The sequence below is a fragment of the Protopterus annectens genome, chromosome 4.part0, assembly GCF_019279795.1.
Source record: "Protopterus annectens isolate FY-2018-M chromosome 4.part0, PAN1.0, whole genome shotgun sequence".
NCBI classification, from domain to species: Eukaryota; Metazoa; Chordata; order Ceratodontiformes; family Protopteridae; genus Protopterus; species Protopterus annectens.
The window spans coordinates 77,210,366-77,228,549 of NC_056733.1; the positions used below are offsets into that span (position 1 = coordinate 77,210,366).

Genomic DNA, 18,184 nt, shown 5'->3' on the forward strand with positions numbered 1-18,184 from the left:
CAAGGGCAATGGTTGACAATCGGCCACCCACCTATGAAGATCAAATTAACGGCAGGGAATTATGCCACTAGAGGTTTGGCATAGATCACTGTGTGAAGGATGTGGTCAATTCTATGTAGGTAAGACAGAGAGCCCTCTTTGGAAGTGTATGAACATATTTATGCTGTCGAAAGTAGGAATCTCAATAATACACTATATAAATATATGTGGTATTCAGTCCTCAATGTAACAGATTCTGTTTTGGCATAATTGATGTGGTTGGTAGGCATTATGGGGTGGTTTCTGGGGGAATAAATTACAGAGAAGGGAACTTAGTTGGCAGTTGAGCTTAAATGCCACAGTGCCCCCAGGAGTTAATGAAAATATTTCAGTTGTACCTGTTTTGAAATTAAAAGTCAGACATTAATTTAAACAATTTATATATTTTTCAATAATGTATAGTGATTGTAAATGTTTCATTATAATTTTTTTTTAAAAATTAAGGATTTTGGATTTTATTTATCCTTTTGGATGTTACATTTTTACAGTTTAAGTGATGTTCTTCATCTCACATTGCTGCAGTCCTTACACTTGGGGTAGTCCGCTGTCCTCGGTCGGCCCGAATATCAAAGTATAAGGCTGACGTCGGTCAAGGCGCATTTGACTGACATCAGGACGTCAGGGTACAAATGCGCATGACCGACGTCATATCCTCAGTCTTTTTTGCCGCATGGTCCGATGCAGAAGCAGCGTTGCAAGTGCCGGTTGGCATTCTGAAATTGTTCGTTTTCGGAGTTTCAGACCGAATCAAAGTTGGCTAAGTACCCGTTGAGAATATTTTAGTTTTTCTTGCCTCAGTGGTTTACCGGATGTCAGAAAAAGTGAATAATTGTATTTCTTGTGGAAACAGATACCGCATAGAGACTACCATACTTTGTGTATTCCTTGTTTAGGGCCTGAGCACGACGTTGTTGGGTGTCGCTCTTGTGCTAGATTCAATAAGCCCACTATTAAGAGGAGATTAGATTGTGCCAGGTTAGTCTTGGGAAGCGGTGCAATTATAAAATGCCGTCGGATGCTCCGGCCGCTTCTTCAAGAAGCGCAAGTACAAAGCTGCTAAACCTAGGCTAGAGGAACCATCAGTACGGACGTTGGTTCTTTAGAGGTGTCGGTGGAGCTGGTGGTTCCACCGGAGGTTTCTTTGGGTTCCCAGGGAGAGACTTTGTTGTTGCAGGATGTGGCCTCTCAGGAGGCAGGCCAGGCTGATGGGGCTTCTCAGGTTACTATACTCCCCTCCCTGCCTAGGGTGGTTAGGCCCTCTCCTTCTGTTTCCAAGGCTTCTCCCAGGGGCAGGCCAGGTTTAGCTTCAGTTGGTGTTACCCCTAGTTCTTCAGGGACTGTGCCCAAGAAGCATATGCTTAAAATGGCAGAAGATTTGATTACTTTGATTAGGGGTTCTATGCCCCCTCCTGATAAGAGACCCAGGATGGAGCCTGAACTAGGGAGTTTTGAGCAGGCTTCAGATGTTTCAGAGTCTTCGGCTGAAGACTTGCAGGAGTACTCTCCTTATTCTGATTCTGATGTGGATGATTCTACTCCTTCTGCTTCTCCTCCTGAGGATTTTTCTTTTTCAGAAACTCTTCATTCCATGAGGGAGCATTTTAAGTGGGAAGGTCAGGACTTCTCTGATTCCAGGAAAAGGCTTAGGGAATTTTTGTTTTTACCCCAGCATAGGCCTTTGGCTATACCTCCTGTTTTGGATGTAGTGGAAGATGTTTTTACAGAGGCTTCTCTTAATCCTGATTCTTTGCCTCCTGCTCCTGTTAAACCGGATAGGTATTACAGGGTGCCTGAAGCTCATAAGTTTTTTTTAAGAGTCCTAGGGCAGACCCAGAAACTGTTAGCCAGGGGCCTAAAGGTGTTAAGGCTTCTGTTGTAAAGAATCCGGTTCCTGCAGACAAAGAGGCCAGGGCCTTGGATAGATGGGGAAAGAAAGTTTATGCTTCTTCCACTCTTGCTATGAGGGCTTTGAATTGCCAGTTTCACATGTTGAAATACCAAAACTATCTCCTTTCACAATTGAAGTCTAAGGTTGATGCTCTGGCAGAAGGTATTGATTGTAAAGAGTTGCAAGATTTAGTACATGTTTCTGAACAGGTGGGTAAGCATTCTTTGCAATGTGGTTTTGATGCTGTACAGGCCTCGTCTAGGGTGGCTGCCACTGGGTCAGTTCTTCGCAGGCACGCCTGGCTGAGGGATCAGAATTTGTCTGACCATGTTAAAACAAGGATTTTAGATGCTCCTTTGCAATCTGACGTGTTGTTTGGCTCTCCTGTTGAGGCAGTTTTAAAGAAAATGGAAGACAAGGCTAAGTCTATGCAGACTGTTAAAGATTTTTTGCAGGTCCAGCCTCCAAAGTTTAGTAGAAATTGGCCTACTAAGGGGTGGACGTATCCTTCTTATGTTTCCCAGTCTAGGGGTAGATCTAGACGTGGTAGGGGCAGAGCTCAGGGCTCTTTCAGGCCTAGAACAGGAGTTCTCCTGCACAGTCTTCGGTGAGGGCAGGGTCAGTCCTTTCGTAAACAGACCCAATGACCTACCTTTTCAGCTGCCAGAGCCTTCTCGTCTGGCAGCACCTTTGGGAGGAAGGTTGGCACTTTTCAAAGAAAATTGGAGTTTAATTACCCAAGACAGATGGGTATTGGATATCATACACCACGGCTACAGGTTTTATTTCCATACCTTGCCTCCTTTCAAAGGCATGCCAGATGTTCCTCCTCAACAAAGAATAGAGGCTCACAAGCAAGTTTCTCTGTTGCTCCAAATAGGGGCCATACAGCCGGTCCCTATGCCAGAAGTGGGCCTAAGTTTTATTCTCGCCTGTTCCTAGTACCAAAGAAGGGAACACGTGGAGACCAATTTTGGATTTATCTATCCTCAACACTTATCTGGACATTCCCAAGTTCAAAATGTTGACGTTGCAGCAGCTTTTACCTCTGCTGGGCAAAGATCATTGGATGGTAACTTTGGATCTCAAGGAGGCTTACCTTCATGTTCCTATCAGACTAAGTTGCAGGAAGTATCTGCGTTTTCGAGCTGGGACTTCTCACTATCAGTTCTCTGCATTGCCCTTTGGCTTATCTACTGCGCCCAGAGTGTCCACGAAAGTTCTGGCTCCAGTGATAGCTTTCTTCAGGCTAAAAGGAATACAGATCTATCCTTATTTGGACGACTGCCTGATTCTGGCTCAAGGAAGGCAAGACCTTCTTCATCATTTGGAATATGTGATAGCAGTGCTAAGATGCCTGGGGTATTCTGTGAACGAAATAAAGTCCAGTCTAGTACCCTCTCAGGACATGTGCTTTCTGGGTGTGAGACTGAATACAGCATCCCAGATGGCCTTTTTAACCCCGGACAAACAAAAGAGTCTATCCCTTTACTTCCATCAACTATCTCATCAGTCCGGGCTGACTGGAAGGACAGTCCTTCAAGCCTTAGGGTTCATGGCATCTTGTATTCTGGTGCTTCCCAATGCCAAACTGCATATGAGGAAGCTACAATGGTATCTCAAAATGTATGGACACAGCACTGCCAGGATCTGGACACTGTCATTCAAATAATACCTTGCATTCAAAAGGAATTTTTGTGGTGGGCTCAGGAATGTCACCTAAACAAGGGACTCTCTGAGACCCGGCCAGAGGCGAGTCAGATTTTAATGACAGATGCCTCAGACAAAGCTTGGGGAGCTCATCTAAATGGAAAGTGGATACAAGACAAGTGGCCTGCCAGACTACAACATCTACATATCAACATGAAGGAGATGTTAGCAGTCCAGTTGCATTAATAGCTTTCAAGGAATTACTTCTTCCAGGGCAGGTGTTGATTCTAACAGACAACACAACTGTCATGTGGTACATCAACAAGCAAGGGGGAACGCATTCTTACCCTCTATGCAGGCAAGCAATGATTTTGTGGGAGACTGCTCTCAGTTTACAGCTCAATCTTCAGGCAAGGTTTCTGCCAGGAGCACAGAACTCCTTAGCAGATGTGTTGAGCAGACGAATTATGGATCCCCACGGGGGAAAATTGGATCCTCATGTATTTAAGAAATTGACAGTGTCATGGGAACTCCAGACATAGATCTGTTAAGCTTCTCCACTAAACCATCAGCTGCCAAAGTTTTGCACAAAAGGTTTCATCCCACAGCTTGGAGAGTGGATGCTCTTTCTTTCAATTGGAGCAATCTTCATGTGTATGCCTTTCCACCTCTGCCTCTCCTCCCAAAGGTACTTCTAAAGGTCAGACAGGACAAGCCAAGGATGATTTTAATAGCTCCGGATTGGCCTCGACAGCACTAGTACCCATTACTGAGAAGTCTGGTGAAGCCTCCATGGCCTTTGGCCTCGATTCCACACCTGTTGTCACAGGACGACAGCCATTTGCTCAATGTCAAGCTTCACTCTCTGCACCTAACAGCCTGGCATATTCTGTTTTGAACCATAGTGGGCCTCCACTTCCTCAGCAAGTTTTGAATGTTATTTTGGAAGCTAGAAGGCCTAGTACAAGGAAAGTGTACGCAGACAAATGGAAGAGATTTTTATTTTGGAGTGCAGCAAAAGATTTTGATGTTTCTGAGCCTAATTTGTGTGTGGCTCTTCAATATCTTACTGAGTTACTAGACAAAGGTTTGTCTTTCTCTTCTATTAAAGTTCATGCTGCAGCAATTTGGCTCACTATGATTCGACCCACCATTGTTTTCTCATCCTTTGTTCAAGCAATTTCTTAGAGGGGCAAAGAATATAAGACCCCCACGAAGAGCTCCTACTCCTGCTTGGGATCTCAATTTTGTGTTGGAGAAACTCACTCTACAACCTTTTGAGCCTGCAGCTACTTCTGAGTTGAAATATTTGTCATGGAAGACTGCTTTCTTGTTGGCCATTACCTCTGCAAGAAGGGTTTCTGAATTGCAGGCCCTTATGGCGGTTGAGCCTTTCTTGATTTTCCATAAGGATAGGGTATCATTACGTACTAATCCTTCCTTTATGCCTAAGGTGGTTTCTAGTGTGGCTTTAAACCAAACTATTCATTTGCCTACTTTTTATGCAAATCCCCAAAATAAAGGGGAAAAGATTTTGCACACTTTAGATGTACACAGGCAGTTCGTTATTATTTGGACAGAACTAAAGGGTTCAGGCAGTCTCAGCAGTTGTTTGTTTCTTTTGCTTTGAGTTCTCAGGGCAAGCCTGTGTCAAAACAAACTATTTCTAAGTGGATTGGGTTTTGCATTGCTTTCTGTTAAAGAAAAAATTGGGTATGTTTAAGAGCAACAAGGAATTTACCAACATCTTAGGTGAAAAACCCAATTTTGTATACAAAACCATTAAAAACTTAAAATAATTAGTGGAGTATCCTACATTGGTTAATAACTGCACGACAGAGGTACCAATCCATGTGGTGCATGTAAATATTGTAAATATATTCTACAAGGGCAATGGTTGACAATCGGCCACCCACCTATGAAGATCAAATTAACGGCAGGGAATTATGCCACTAGAGGTTTGGCATAGATCACTGTGTGAAGGATGTGGTCAATTCTATGTAGGTAAGACAGAGAGCCCTCTTTGGAAGTGTATTTATGAACATATTTATGCTGTCGAAAGTAGGAATCTCAATAATACACTATATAAATATATGTGGTATTCTATATAAATATATGTGGTATTCAGTCCTCAATGTAACAGATTCTGTTTTGGCATAATTGATGTGGTTGGTAGGCATTATGGGGTGGTTTCTGGGGGAATAAATTACAGAGAAGGGAACTTAGTTGGCAGTTGAGCTTAAATGCCACAGTGCCCCCAGGAGTTAATGAAAATATTTCAGTTGTACCTGTTTTGAAATTAAAAGTCATAGACATTAATTTAAACAATTTATATATTTTTCAATAATGTATAGTGATTGTAAATGTTTCATTATAATTTTTTTTTAAAAATTAAGGATTTTGGATTTTATTTATCCTTTTGGATGTTACAGTTTTACAGTTTAAGTGTTTTTATTACACATTTTTTAAAGAAATTTAATGAATGTGAAGTGGTCACAATACTGTGCATTATTTAATGAGTGAACGCTGCTGTTTTAACAGTTCTGGGCTCTGAAGAAATCCTCTAAACGATAGACGAAAGTGCTTGACCTTTTCCTTATTTTATTTATTTATTAAAGTTTTTGTAGCTGGTCGAATTTTGGGTGTTTTTTTTTTGCTTTTTACCACTGTTAACACCATCACTCCGTAAGTCTTTTGCCTTGTTAACCCCACATCCTTAATGTATTCCTTTCTTGGGTCAGATGTACGTGGAACAAGATTTTCTGCATATTCAAGACATCTTCCGCATTAGTAATTGATGGTCACACTTCTGTATGCACTCCACTCTTTCAGGCCTATAGTCTAGAGGATGACGGGGTTAATGCTGGCCACAGTTTTGGCTGCAGTATTGGCCTTCCTTCCTTAGCATCATCCTGACTGAGGAGTTGCCCTGCAGTACATTTAAATGCATGAAAATAGCCACTTTTTCTCTTAAAATTTTGCTGTCACTGTATTTGGATTATGTACTGTTAAAAGTTTGAAGTTAATGAAAAGGATTACATTTTAATGCAGTTAATCTACTACTAGGCAGCCTGGATCAGATTAATGAAAGGGTGTTCCCTAGGGAGTTTCTAGGCAAGTGATCACATTTATGAAAGGGTGTTCACTCTTCTAGGGAGTTAATATACAAAGCAGTGTTGTATTAAAAGCAATTTAATTTTGAAAGATCCTTACCTTGTTAAACATTGCTTTGTTCACAGTCTGTGGTCGTTTTTAATGCGTACTTGGATGCTATCATTATTTAGTGCATTTATTTCAAGGGTTCATATATTAGTTAAATATGCCTGTGAAAGATTTGTTCTGCTTTCTCCTAAACTTACTCAAGTTACCATGATAAATGAAAATGAAGCACTTTATGTGCGTGTGTGTAATACACAGACGAGTACGTGCATGCACACCTTTTCTGTGGTCTTGATTGCTTTGTGATGAAGTACAAATGCAGAGGGATGCAATGTTTTTCTGTATATTATGACACCTTTGTAAGAGCCTTTTGTTTCAAATTGTTTCTCTTAGGTTGATGGAGTCAGCTATCTACTGCAAGAAATTTATGGTATTGAAAACAAGTTCAGTTCCCAGGAAGCCAAGGTAACAAACCGAATATTTTTCTTTCTTATTCAGTGGTGTCCCTGTACAGAGATAAAGTAAAGAAAATGCACATTGTTTTCCATTTTTAAGACTTTCCAAGTTGTAACCATGCTTGTTTAGTGAGAGTTTCCAAACTACTTATTGTAATATTCCACATCCCCTCTACTTAAATTCAGAAATATGTAAGAAAATGTTATGGAGAACAGGAGCATTTTGAATACGCCTGAGTTGCTGCAAGCAACTGCATTGCACATAATCATCCATTCAGCAAGCTCTGATAGCATAGAAGGGGCAACGTCCTGGCTACATCTCCAGCAACACTAGATGTTTATTGTCTTAAGTCTCACCCTAGTGTGATCCATCTCCCAATAGTTCTGGGTTTTCCTCTGAAGTGCTTGACCTTTCACTTGTTGCCGAAATCATTTTTTAGATAGTTATACCAGTCTGCAAATCACACTACATTCTGTACTCCCCAATTCTCCATGATTTCTCAATTTCAGTGCGCACTGCAGAAAGGTTGGCTCAGTATGTCATTTGATAGGCTTACTGCATCACTGACTTGCAGATCTGATAGTATTAGCTGCTGGCCATGTTGCCAGTGTCACCTTGCAGTGACTTTCTTCTCCTGTATTGTAAATCATTTCTGTAACCATTTTACTGCAGGCTAACTCTCCTGACTTCCTCAGTATTTGTTTGCTGACCAGTTTTCTGGGGGATACAGAGCAAGAGGTCTTACTGTACTGAAGGACTGCATAGCCTGAGCACTGTTGTCCAAGTTCATAGTGTGCATTGCTGACAGCACCACACGTTGAAGTTAAGACCTACACTCTGTAAACACTGAGGTGACGTACGTTTTATTGGATGGACATGGGTTTCAAAGTCAGTCAAACTTCCAGACTAACAGGACTTCATAATAAGGAGTTGAGTTATTTAGTATTGTATACAGTATTTTAATATTAAATTCTGACTGGCTTAAAAAAAAAAAAGTGCAGTTCGGGTGTGTGTATGTGTGTGCGTGCACTTGAAAATTTAAAAAACAAAGTTATGATCTGCCATAAAACCAAAGGGTATTTTGCCTGATGCAGTCATTTATCATGGAAGAAAACAGTAGACCCTAAAAACCTAGTCTTCTAAAGTTTGATTCATCCACATTTCCAAAGGGTTGAATGTGTATGATCCCTGCAGCTATTTCCTCAATTAGTTGTAGAGGATATGTTACCGTATTTACTCACTCCTCTGCATACCAATCAAGCTATGTCTCTGGGATTCTAGCATCACCATGAGCCTGTAGCAAAGCAAGATGGCAGCCTGAGATTCAGATCTTGAAAAGGACTGTGTAGAATACATTAGCTTTTAGTTGCATGATGTGAATATAAGCACAGCTTATATATATATATATATGAGAGGGCATGGGACACAATAATGCACAATGCCATTGCTTTAGTAGGAGAAACTGTACCACACATCAGAAGCATGTAACCGTGTGATATAGTTTTTACAGAGGGCATGCAGCATAGTTAGGGACAGGACAATAACAGGGGAGGTACTCCCTCCAGAACAGCACTCTCCAATGATGAGTCATGATTAGGGAAGCTGATTCTACTTCTGTTTCTGTACTCCAGTAATTTGGGGTGGGTCCTGATCTTTTTCAGCCTTTGCATCGTGTGCCTTCATTTGTTCCCTTTTGTGAGTGTTATGTACTTATTTGTAAAATATTCTTATGCTTCCATATTAGGCTGCTGTGGAGCTCTGATATAATGAAGTTAATGGCCACCACTATTTTACTCCTGCAAAGCTGCACTTTTGCTGTTTAGCAAGTGTACAATTAAAAGAAACGTTAAAGTGTATCCCTGTGTGTGTATTTGTTGCTGTGCGCATTTGAGTGTATCCATTTGCAAGCATGAAAGCGGAAGTGTGTGTGTGTGAGGAGAGAGAGATCAATTAAGCAGTGGCAGTATGAGTTAAAATCAAGTGGTATGCATACCTCTCAACTTCATAGCTCAAGAAATTTGTATAAAGCCTAAAATAAATGAGGGGTGGGACAAAGGCTCAAAAAACAGTAACTGATTTTAAACGTTAACATTATAAAATTAGAAAGTTGCTAGAGTAAAATTTGTTTTAGCATTCATTTTCTGAAGGAAATAGTCTGAAACTCAAATGTATGTCATTATTTAGTGACTTCACTCCTCAGTGATTTGTCAGCAAACCAGAAATTTTATGAGTGAAGGACCAAAAAAATGAGGTAAAAATGTGGCAGTTCTTTGAAAAACTTAATATTTTGAATGTAAAGTACTTCCTCCAACACAATTTATGTATAGTACAGCAAGTTTGAAAGATTACGCAGAGGAACTGTTTTACATCAAAAATATAAAAAGTAATATAGTAATAAAAAATAAAACAATTTACAGGTTGCCCATTCTCTAAGTGCAGTAATACACTCCAGGGTGTGTGCTCCATACCTGTGTAGACTGTTATTTACACAGTAACTCTCACCCTGTTGGGTATTATTGCTTGCGTATCACTGGCACTTTGGGTTATATCCAACCTCTGATTGGTTTCAGTGCAGCCATGGTACTGGCCATCTTCCTTCCTGCAGGATAGGCAAGGCAGTACCAATTGCTTGCTCCCATCTTCCCTACCAGACCCCCTGCAGAAACTGAGTTGCAACCAGTCTCTGGTCATCTGAGTCAGTCCGGACGTTTTCCCCATATGCACTGCAGCTATGGCTGAGCTTTAAATGAAGTTGGTAGTTGTAGATGTTTTTGGCACATCATTATCTGGCAGTCCCACAAATTTATTCTTGTGCATTCTTTAGGTATACAGACATTTCAGTACAAAATCCTTCCCTTTCCTCCTTTCTCCTCTTCTAGAGGTTTTCTTTTTTATAGGGTTGGCTTTAGTATGGGAGGCCGCTTGGATAGACAGTTGCCAGTGTTTTACTCTGGTACTCACTAGGCGTTTTCAGTCTGTTGGAGTTGTCATCATCTGGAAGTAGTTTCCTCTACTCTAGTTGCATCGCCTTTTTGTTGTAAGGATAGCTCTGTATATAGTCAATAGCAGCAACTTCCCCTTTCTTAGAGAGCTCTGTGACATGGCTTCTTGTATAATGTTGGAGAAACTAGTTCAGATCCATTTCCTTTTTTACCTTGTTGGATTTATGACGGTACAAGTATTCACAGGTGCCTTCTTTTACTCAGTAGGGTCCTGCTTTGAAAATTTGACTGCTAGAAGTTGCACACTGTTCCTTTCATTCCTCCTTCTCCTCTTGGTCTCATCCTGCAGTCCCTCCGGATTGGTGGTTTTGTATTCAGGTGGGCTTTTCTCCTCCTTCCTCTTTCCAGTCTGTTGCTTTGGATGAGTTGCTGGGCCATAGGGAGCAGACTTGATTTTGTCTTGGTCCAAACACACTGGGTTGTGATCCCTAGATCGGGTGACCTTCATGCTGTTTGTCTTGGAGATCTATTGCAACTCCATCGGGGCTGGATTTCTGAGTGCCTTGAAGGTTAGGCACAGGTCACCCCTTAATAGTTTGTCAGAGACAGAGTAAAAGGACAGGGCATTTAGTCTATCCACATATTTGTTTGTTTATTTATTACATTTGTTAACCAGGAAAGTCCCACTGGGCTAGGAGCCTGTTTTCAGCTGAGGCCCGGGGAGAAAAGCTCCAAAAGAGACAGTACAAATATATTGTTTTGAATATAAACAGCAGTATTCAGTCTACAGTATTGATTATGAACTCAGTATAGTACAGAACCTAAGTAGGATAGTACAAAAACAGTGTACACAAATTTCATGTTGCACAAACATAATGTTTCTAGCTTAGAATCTTTGAGATTCCTGTAGGATAGGAAAGATTTTGTAAAATAGTACCATAACAGAGGTGCCAAAACACCGATTAGTTAGGAGGGAATTAAAGTGAGAAAAGTTTAGATTGAAAGGAAAACGTGGAGAAAGGAAAATATTGAGAAAGCTGTGGATGTGAGAAGAAAGTGGGAAAGGGCATAAGAGGATATACTCGGGGTGGGATGAGTGCAAGTGCAACATCACATATGTTGTTAACACCCTGCATTTCCCTTTGTGTGGAACTTGTGAAGTCACTCCAGCTTGTAAGTGCCTAGACTAGTAAATGCCAGAAGGCACATTGTACTCTATTATTGGTCTAATGAGGGTTGAGTACAGTGGTAGTATAACGTCCTTGGATCTGGATGGCATACATATAAGCTGTGCCACATAGAAGGACTTCCTCACCATCTTGGACACATAGTCAAAGTTCAGGCTATCTGTCTGTGCACCTAGATCATTGCCTCTGAGTCTCTTAGGGAATGTACTATTAATGTTGTAATTTGCAGGAGTATTGGCGTCCCAAAGGGTATGATAATGCATTTTTTTCACATTTAGTTTTAGGCCATGGCTCTGGCACCAATCATTTGTCTGAGTTAGACCCTCCTGAAGGATATCTACATCACTGGAAGATTCAGTGATTGCCTCCAACTTCCACTCATCAACAATCTTTGACATCCAGAGGTCTTCCACATTAGCCTCGGCTTCAGAGAAGTATATTCTAAACAGGAGTGGCCCCAGCACTGTGCCCTGTGGCAGACCAGTAGTAACTGTCCTCTTTCTGGATCTGGATTCACTCAATTTAACCACATGTGTCCTGTCCATGAGCCAGGTAGCTATCCATCTGGTGGCATAGAGGTTTATGGCCAGTTTTGTGAGTTTATTTATAATTGAGTGGGGAATTGTCAAATGCCTTGACCAGGTCATTGTAGGTGTTATGCACTGTTTTACCCTCATCCATGGCCCTAGTGACTCTAAAAGAAGTCCACCACATATAGTAGGCATGGGCTGCACTTGCCAAAGCTGAACTGGGTTGGGTCTAGACGCTGTGGTTAAATAAAGATCCTAATGGGCCTGATAGGTCCTGGGAGAGTTGGGGTGATGGGGAGGTGCAATTTGAGGTGAATTTTTATCGGCCAGCCGATTTGCTATATCTTCTGAGTACAGGTTATTTTTCTGAGCATCACCTCATTCTATCCTTCACATACTGGTGAAGTACCACACAAGAAAAGCGAGGCTCATTCTCATTTCCTTATGGTAGCCTCATTAGAGGCAGCTGTTGTCTGATCTTTGAGGGCTTCAGTGTATTGTGCAAGACAACTGCTTCCACCATTAGTGTGGAAAGTTTAGTAGTCTTACTCAACTACCAGATCAACCCAGGAAGGACTTACAGTTGATCTGAGGCTGCCGTAAAGCCTTCCACTTGGAATTCCTGCAAGTCCTAGTTAAAAGGGTTCTCCATCTTGGCCTCTTCATCCTTGGCGTGTACATTTTAAAAGTTTGTCTGGTGTGTTATGTATGAAAGTTTTTGACTTAGGCCTTAATTATTTCACCAACAAAGTAAAATTGTTGGGCTGTATTGGAATAATTTAATATGATGGGGGCAGAAGTCTGGTCCAGTGCACTGGTGAAATAAATGAATGAATTCCTCGTGTCCAGACTCTATTGAGGAAGCAGTCTCCACCTAAGAAAATTAACTGTCTGATCATACTACTATAACATCTTCTATTCAAACTGTTAGGCTTTGCAGACTAGAAGTTACTGCCCTTTAAAATCCATGTATTGTCAGTAATTTCTCAACCAAATTTCTGATCACTAGCTCACCAGGTTGTGGTGATGAAAGCTGTAGATATTTCCTAAATTCACAGAAAGTCAGCTTGCTGAGAAAACAATATATGATTCCAGTGCTTTCAGATTTACATCTAGAAAATGTTGTCACTAAACTGTTTTAGGCAAGGAGCAAACCCCATGCACCCCTTAATTAGGGGGTCCACATCCCTGGTACCCCCTGCTGCTATTATATGCCAGTTCTGAGATCACTTTTTTCTGGAAAGAGAGAGCTGGCCCACTCTGTGTAGGTCTGTTGCTCTTCATCATGATATACAACACAACTTGTGAATTTGTTGGCGCACTGTCATATGGGCATGTAATAAAAGGAAATCATCCAGGTACCTGTTGATGAATTGTTTCTCAAAATTATGGACTGTTCCCTAAATCCTCCTCTTTGTGTGACTGCTGTTTCCATCAGAATGGGTCTTCAAGGTCAAGGCTGTGATGAACAAAAAAATATACCTTATCTATATAGGGCTGGGCCTGTCTCTTAATGAATCTCCATGTTCTGCTAAAGACGGTTTCTGAGCTGCTGCTATTGTTAAGTCAGCCCATTCATATCCCAGCTACGTTTTAGGCTGTGGGAACCAGAGGTGTACACCCCCCAAAAGCCCCATATGCTTCCTGTTTACTGCACTTCTGCCTACATCAGGTCACTCAGCAAACGCTAATACCACAAAGTAAAAGAAAGAAGAAGAAATACCACAGGTAATGAACAAGCCAAAAATTAAACCAAAAGATTTATTAGCTTAGCGCCTCGGCTATTCAGCCTTCAAAGAGTAAAAAACCATAGCAAGCATCACAAAGATATGCAGATAAAATTAACAAATCACACCCACTGCTGATTGAATTAAATTACATATTTCCATTCACAGTCTTTATTTAACCCTAATGGTTCCAGAGTATTGAATTTCAAAATGTATGACGTTTCCTTTTCTACGGAGCTTACTATTTAAGCTTGCAAGTTCACCCAGAGATACCTCAACTTTTTCCAGAACACAACCACAAATATGATCAGGGTTAGAACTATGAAAATAAAAAAAAATGACTACCTAAAGGGCTGTCTATTTTGGCATTTTTTATATCTTGGGTGCTCTTGAAACCGCACCTTGAAACTTCTAGTTTCACCAATATAATACTTATTACAGCTGCACTTTAAAGCATATATAACCCCACAAGTGTTTCAACTAAAATTACACCTTGAAGAAAAATAATGTCCATTAATATATTTAAAACATTTAACCATGTTTTTGCATGCAGAGCATTTATTACAAGGTATAGTGCCTTTAGGCGTTGAAATTTCTGTACCAAGTCCCACAATGGGAAGTTCAAACTGATTATATGCTGCCATATCCCCTAAATTTCTAGCCCTCTTATAAGATACCTGTAATTTTTTAGGCAGCAATAAATTCAATTCCTTATCCCTAAGTAACATAGGCCAAAACTGGTGAACAGTATTCACAACTTTGTCACTAATAACATTAAAAGTAGTCACAAAGTAAATATCTTTAGAGTTCACTTTATTGTTGCCTATGTGAGAGCTAAAAATATTAGCATGCCCAAAAGAAAAGTATTACTATCATTATAAACATTACTAATGCTACTAATTCAATCAGCAGTGGGTGTGATTTGTTAATTTTATCTGTATATCACTGTGATGCTTGCTATGGTTTTTTACTCTCTGAAGGCTGAATAGCTGAGGCGCTAAGCTAATAAATCTTTTGGTTTATTTTTTGGCTTGTTCATTGCCTGTGGTATTTCTTCTTACTCAGCAAAGGCCGTCTGTTTTCTTTGCTTCTGGGGAGAAAAGTTTTGTAGTTGCCATAAAGACCATAATTAGCTTGCTAACTGCATGGTGTTGTAAGAAGGCTAGCATACCTTTAGCCAGTGTGGTGGCATTCTACTATGGAGTGGTTTCCTGTAGTGCATGTTTCAGAAATGTGCCCACTGTGAACATCTGTGCCATGATCACTTTGTTACTGGTGCATTCATTTACCAAGCACAAAGTTTGGGCCTTCACTACAGGAGCATAAAAGTAACGCATCACTCAGGAGGGCAGATTAATGTTGTGCTCCTTAAGTTGAACTTGTTTACGGGTTTTGCCAGCTCCACTAAAATATTCACATTTATTGGTTGGCCTCCATTTACTACTATACCAGAAAATGTGTCTCAACATTACTAACAACAAAAGTGATGGCCAACAAACACGATGTTCTTCATGTTTCACTGTTGCAGTCCTAACATATGGGTTATCTGCCCTCAGTCGGCCCGAATACCAGAGTCCTTGGTATATGACAGCTGCCATCGGTTGTAAAACTGATTTCAGAATGTCAGGTATAAAGGGAGGCAGCCGACGCCATTTCCTCAGTCTTTCTTGGCGCGGAGCCCAAAGCAGATGCAATTCGCACTAGTGCCTGTCGGCCGTTTACCTTCTTTTTGCTTTCCAACTACCAAGTTGAAGACGCCTTCAGATAAGTACCCCGTTGAGGATCCTCTTTTCTTGCTTTAACGAATGTCAGATAAAGTCAATAACTGTCTTGCCTGTGGAAAACAGATTCCACACCGTGATTTTCATTCCTATTGTATAACTTGTTTGGGTCTTGAGCATGACGTCCCTAATTGCGATCTCTGTGCCTCCTTTAAGGACAGGTGGGGTACAAAAAGTCTATACCTTTGCAACCCTTGCCATTAGATCGGTGAATTGCCTTTTTCACATGCTTAAGTATCAGCAACATACTTTGGGGGGCTATTAAGGCTAAGCTTGGGGACAAAGATTTACAAGACTTATTGAATTCTGCCACTCTACTTAATAAGCATTCATTACATTGTGGTTTTGACACTTTGGAGGCTTCCTTCAGAGCAGCAGCCACTGGTTCCGTTATTAGAAGGCATGCTTGGCTCAGGGAGTAGCCTGTTTCTGAACCTGTTAAATCTTAATTGCTGGATGTTCCTTTGCACAAGGACAATCTTTTTGGTAATAAGGCTGAGGAGGTACTGAAGAAGTTGGAGGATAAGGCGAAACCTATGCAAGCTGTAAAATATTTCCTTCAGGTTCAGCCTTCTCTGTTCAGTAGGCATTACCCTTCCAAGAATTGGTCTTTCCCTGATCCTGGCAAGCAGAGTCACTCTAGGCCAAAGGGTTTCAGATCTTCCAGAGAACAGGCTCCTGCCCCTCAAATGGCTAAACAATGGCATTCTTCTGCTAAATCGGGGAGTTCTAAGCCAGCTTCCTAAAGCAAGCATTCTCAATGACTCCGGCCTTCTTGTACCTACCTCTGCGGGCCCTGGGTTTCCTTTGTGGGGAAGGTTAGCCAGGTTCGCAGAGGTATGGTCTGCCATCACAGACTACAAATGGGTGCTGAATATTGTAAACCAAGGTTACAAGTTTTATTTTCACACCTTCCCTGTTCTGAAAGGGTACACAGACATACCCAGAACTCTCAGAGCAGAGGTAGAAAATCACATTTCTTCTCTACTGACCATGGGGTCTATAGAGCCAGTTCCTGCAAATCAGGCAAGCCTAGGTTTTTATTCAAGACTTTTTCTGGTACCCAAAAAAGGGGGCACCTGGCACCCTATTCTGGATCTGTCTATTCTAAACACTTTTCTGGTGATTCCCAAGTTCAAGGTGCTCACTCTTCAACAGTTACTACCCATGCTGGGCAAGAATTCATGGCTGACAAATTTGGATCTCAAGGAGGCTTATCTGCACATCCCAATAAGGGAAAGTTGCAGGCAGTTCACTTTCAATTCTCTGCACTGCCCTTTGGCTTATCAACTGCTCCCAGAGTTTTTACAAAGTGCCTGGCTCCAGCCATTGCTTTTTGCAGGCAGAGAAACATCCAAATTTATCCTTATCTGGACAACTGTCTTATTCAGGCAAACTCCCCAGAAGAACTAGAAAAGGATTTGGAATTCATGAAGAAGGTTCCTACAAGGGAGAATGTTTTCCTGGGAGCGAGTCTGAATACAGCCACGCAGATGGTATTCCTCCCTCAACAGAAGCAAGAAGATCTTTCATCTTACTTCAAGAACTTGGCAAGCATGACCCAGCTCTCTGCAAGGCAATTGCTGCAAGCACTGGGGTTCATGGCTTCATGTATTCTGATGATCCCATATGCAAGGCTGCATATGAGAAAACTTCAGTGGTACCTCAAGAATCTTTGGTGTCAACACACACAGGACTTAGACTTGATTCTTCCCCTGATTCCCTGTCTACAAATGGAGTTCCTCTGGTGGGCAACAGCCTGTTCTCAGAACAAGGGTCTGCCTTTTTGCCCACCACCTGCCAGCCAGACTCTCACCACAGACGCCTCAGATTACGCATGGGGGGCTCATCTGGAAGCAGGGGCATACAGGGGACTTTGAGCATTCAGCAGATTCATCTGCACATAAACTTAAAAGAATTGATGGCAGTGCAGCAGGCCGTGCTGGCTTTCAAGGACCTACTCTACCCTGGGACTCTGCTGATCAAGACAGACAATACCACAGTCATGTGGTACATCAGCAAGCAAGGGGGGGCTCACTCTTACCCCTTGTGCAGACAAAGCATGAGACTATGGTCATTAGCAGCTTCCATGGGCTTACATCTCATAGTCCAGTATCTTCCAGGGAGGCTAAATTCGTTGGTGGATCATTTGAGCAGACATGTTCTGGATCGTCACGAGTGGCAACTGAACAAAGTCATTTTCTATCACATCACTCAACATTCGGGCACTCCATAAGTGGATCTTTTCTCCTCTCACACCAATCATCTCCTTCCAACCTTCTGCACCAGGGAGTTTCACAACAAAGCTTGGAGAGTGGACTTGCTGTCCTTCCCATGGACACAACTCTCAGTTTATGCATTCCCTCCTCTGCCTCTTCTTCCCAGAGTGCTGCTAAACATAAGGGACGAAAAACTAAAGGCTATTCTGATAGCCCCAGATTGGCCCAGGCAACATTTGTATCCCCTTCTTCACAGCCTTTCCCAAGCTCAGCCTTGGCATCTTCCCCTGGTACCAGGTCTGTTGGTTCAGGAAGGAGGAAAGTTTCTTCATCCTCATCTTTAAACTCTGCATTTAACTGCCTGGCTAATACTTTAAATCTTTCCCAACAGGTGATTGAACTTCTTCATGAGGCCAGGAGGCCTAGCACCAGAAAATCCTATGCAGATAAATGGAAGAGATTTTGCTCTTGGATGATGGCTGAAGGAGAAGACTCTTCTCATCCTTCTCTTTCCCTCATTCTTGACTACCTAGCAGGACTGCTTAATGGTGGAATTTCCTTTTCTTCAATCAAAATTCATGCTTCAGCAATTTCTGCTCATTGCTC

The 18,184-nt window shown here is 41.6% G+C and overlaps 1 protein-coding gene across 2 annotated transcripts in view; it reads left to right on the forward strand.

Moving 5' to 3' along the window:
• The window catches only part of RNF157 (ring finger protein 157), a 1,565,029-nt gene that overhangs the window by 1,232,007 nt on the left and 314,838 nt on the right, over positions 1 to 18,184 (forward strand). For both annotated transcript variants that reach the window (XM_044068100.1, XR_006364438.1), the window contains exon 9: positions 7,130 to 7,201. In XM_044068100.1, the coding sequence (XP_043924035.1) occupies positions 7,130 to 7,201 (72 nt within the window). The remainder of the gene's footprint in view (positions 1 to 7,129; positions 7,202 to 18,184) is intronic.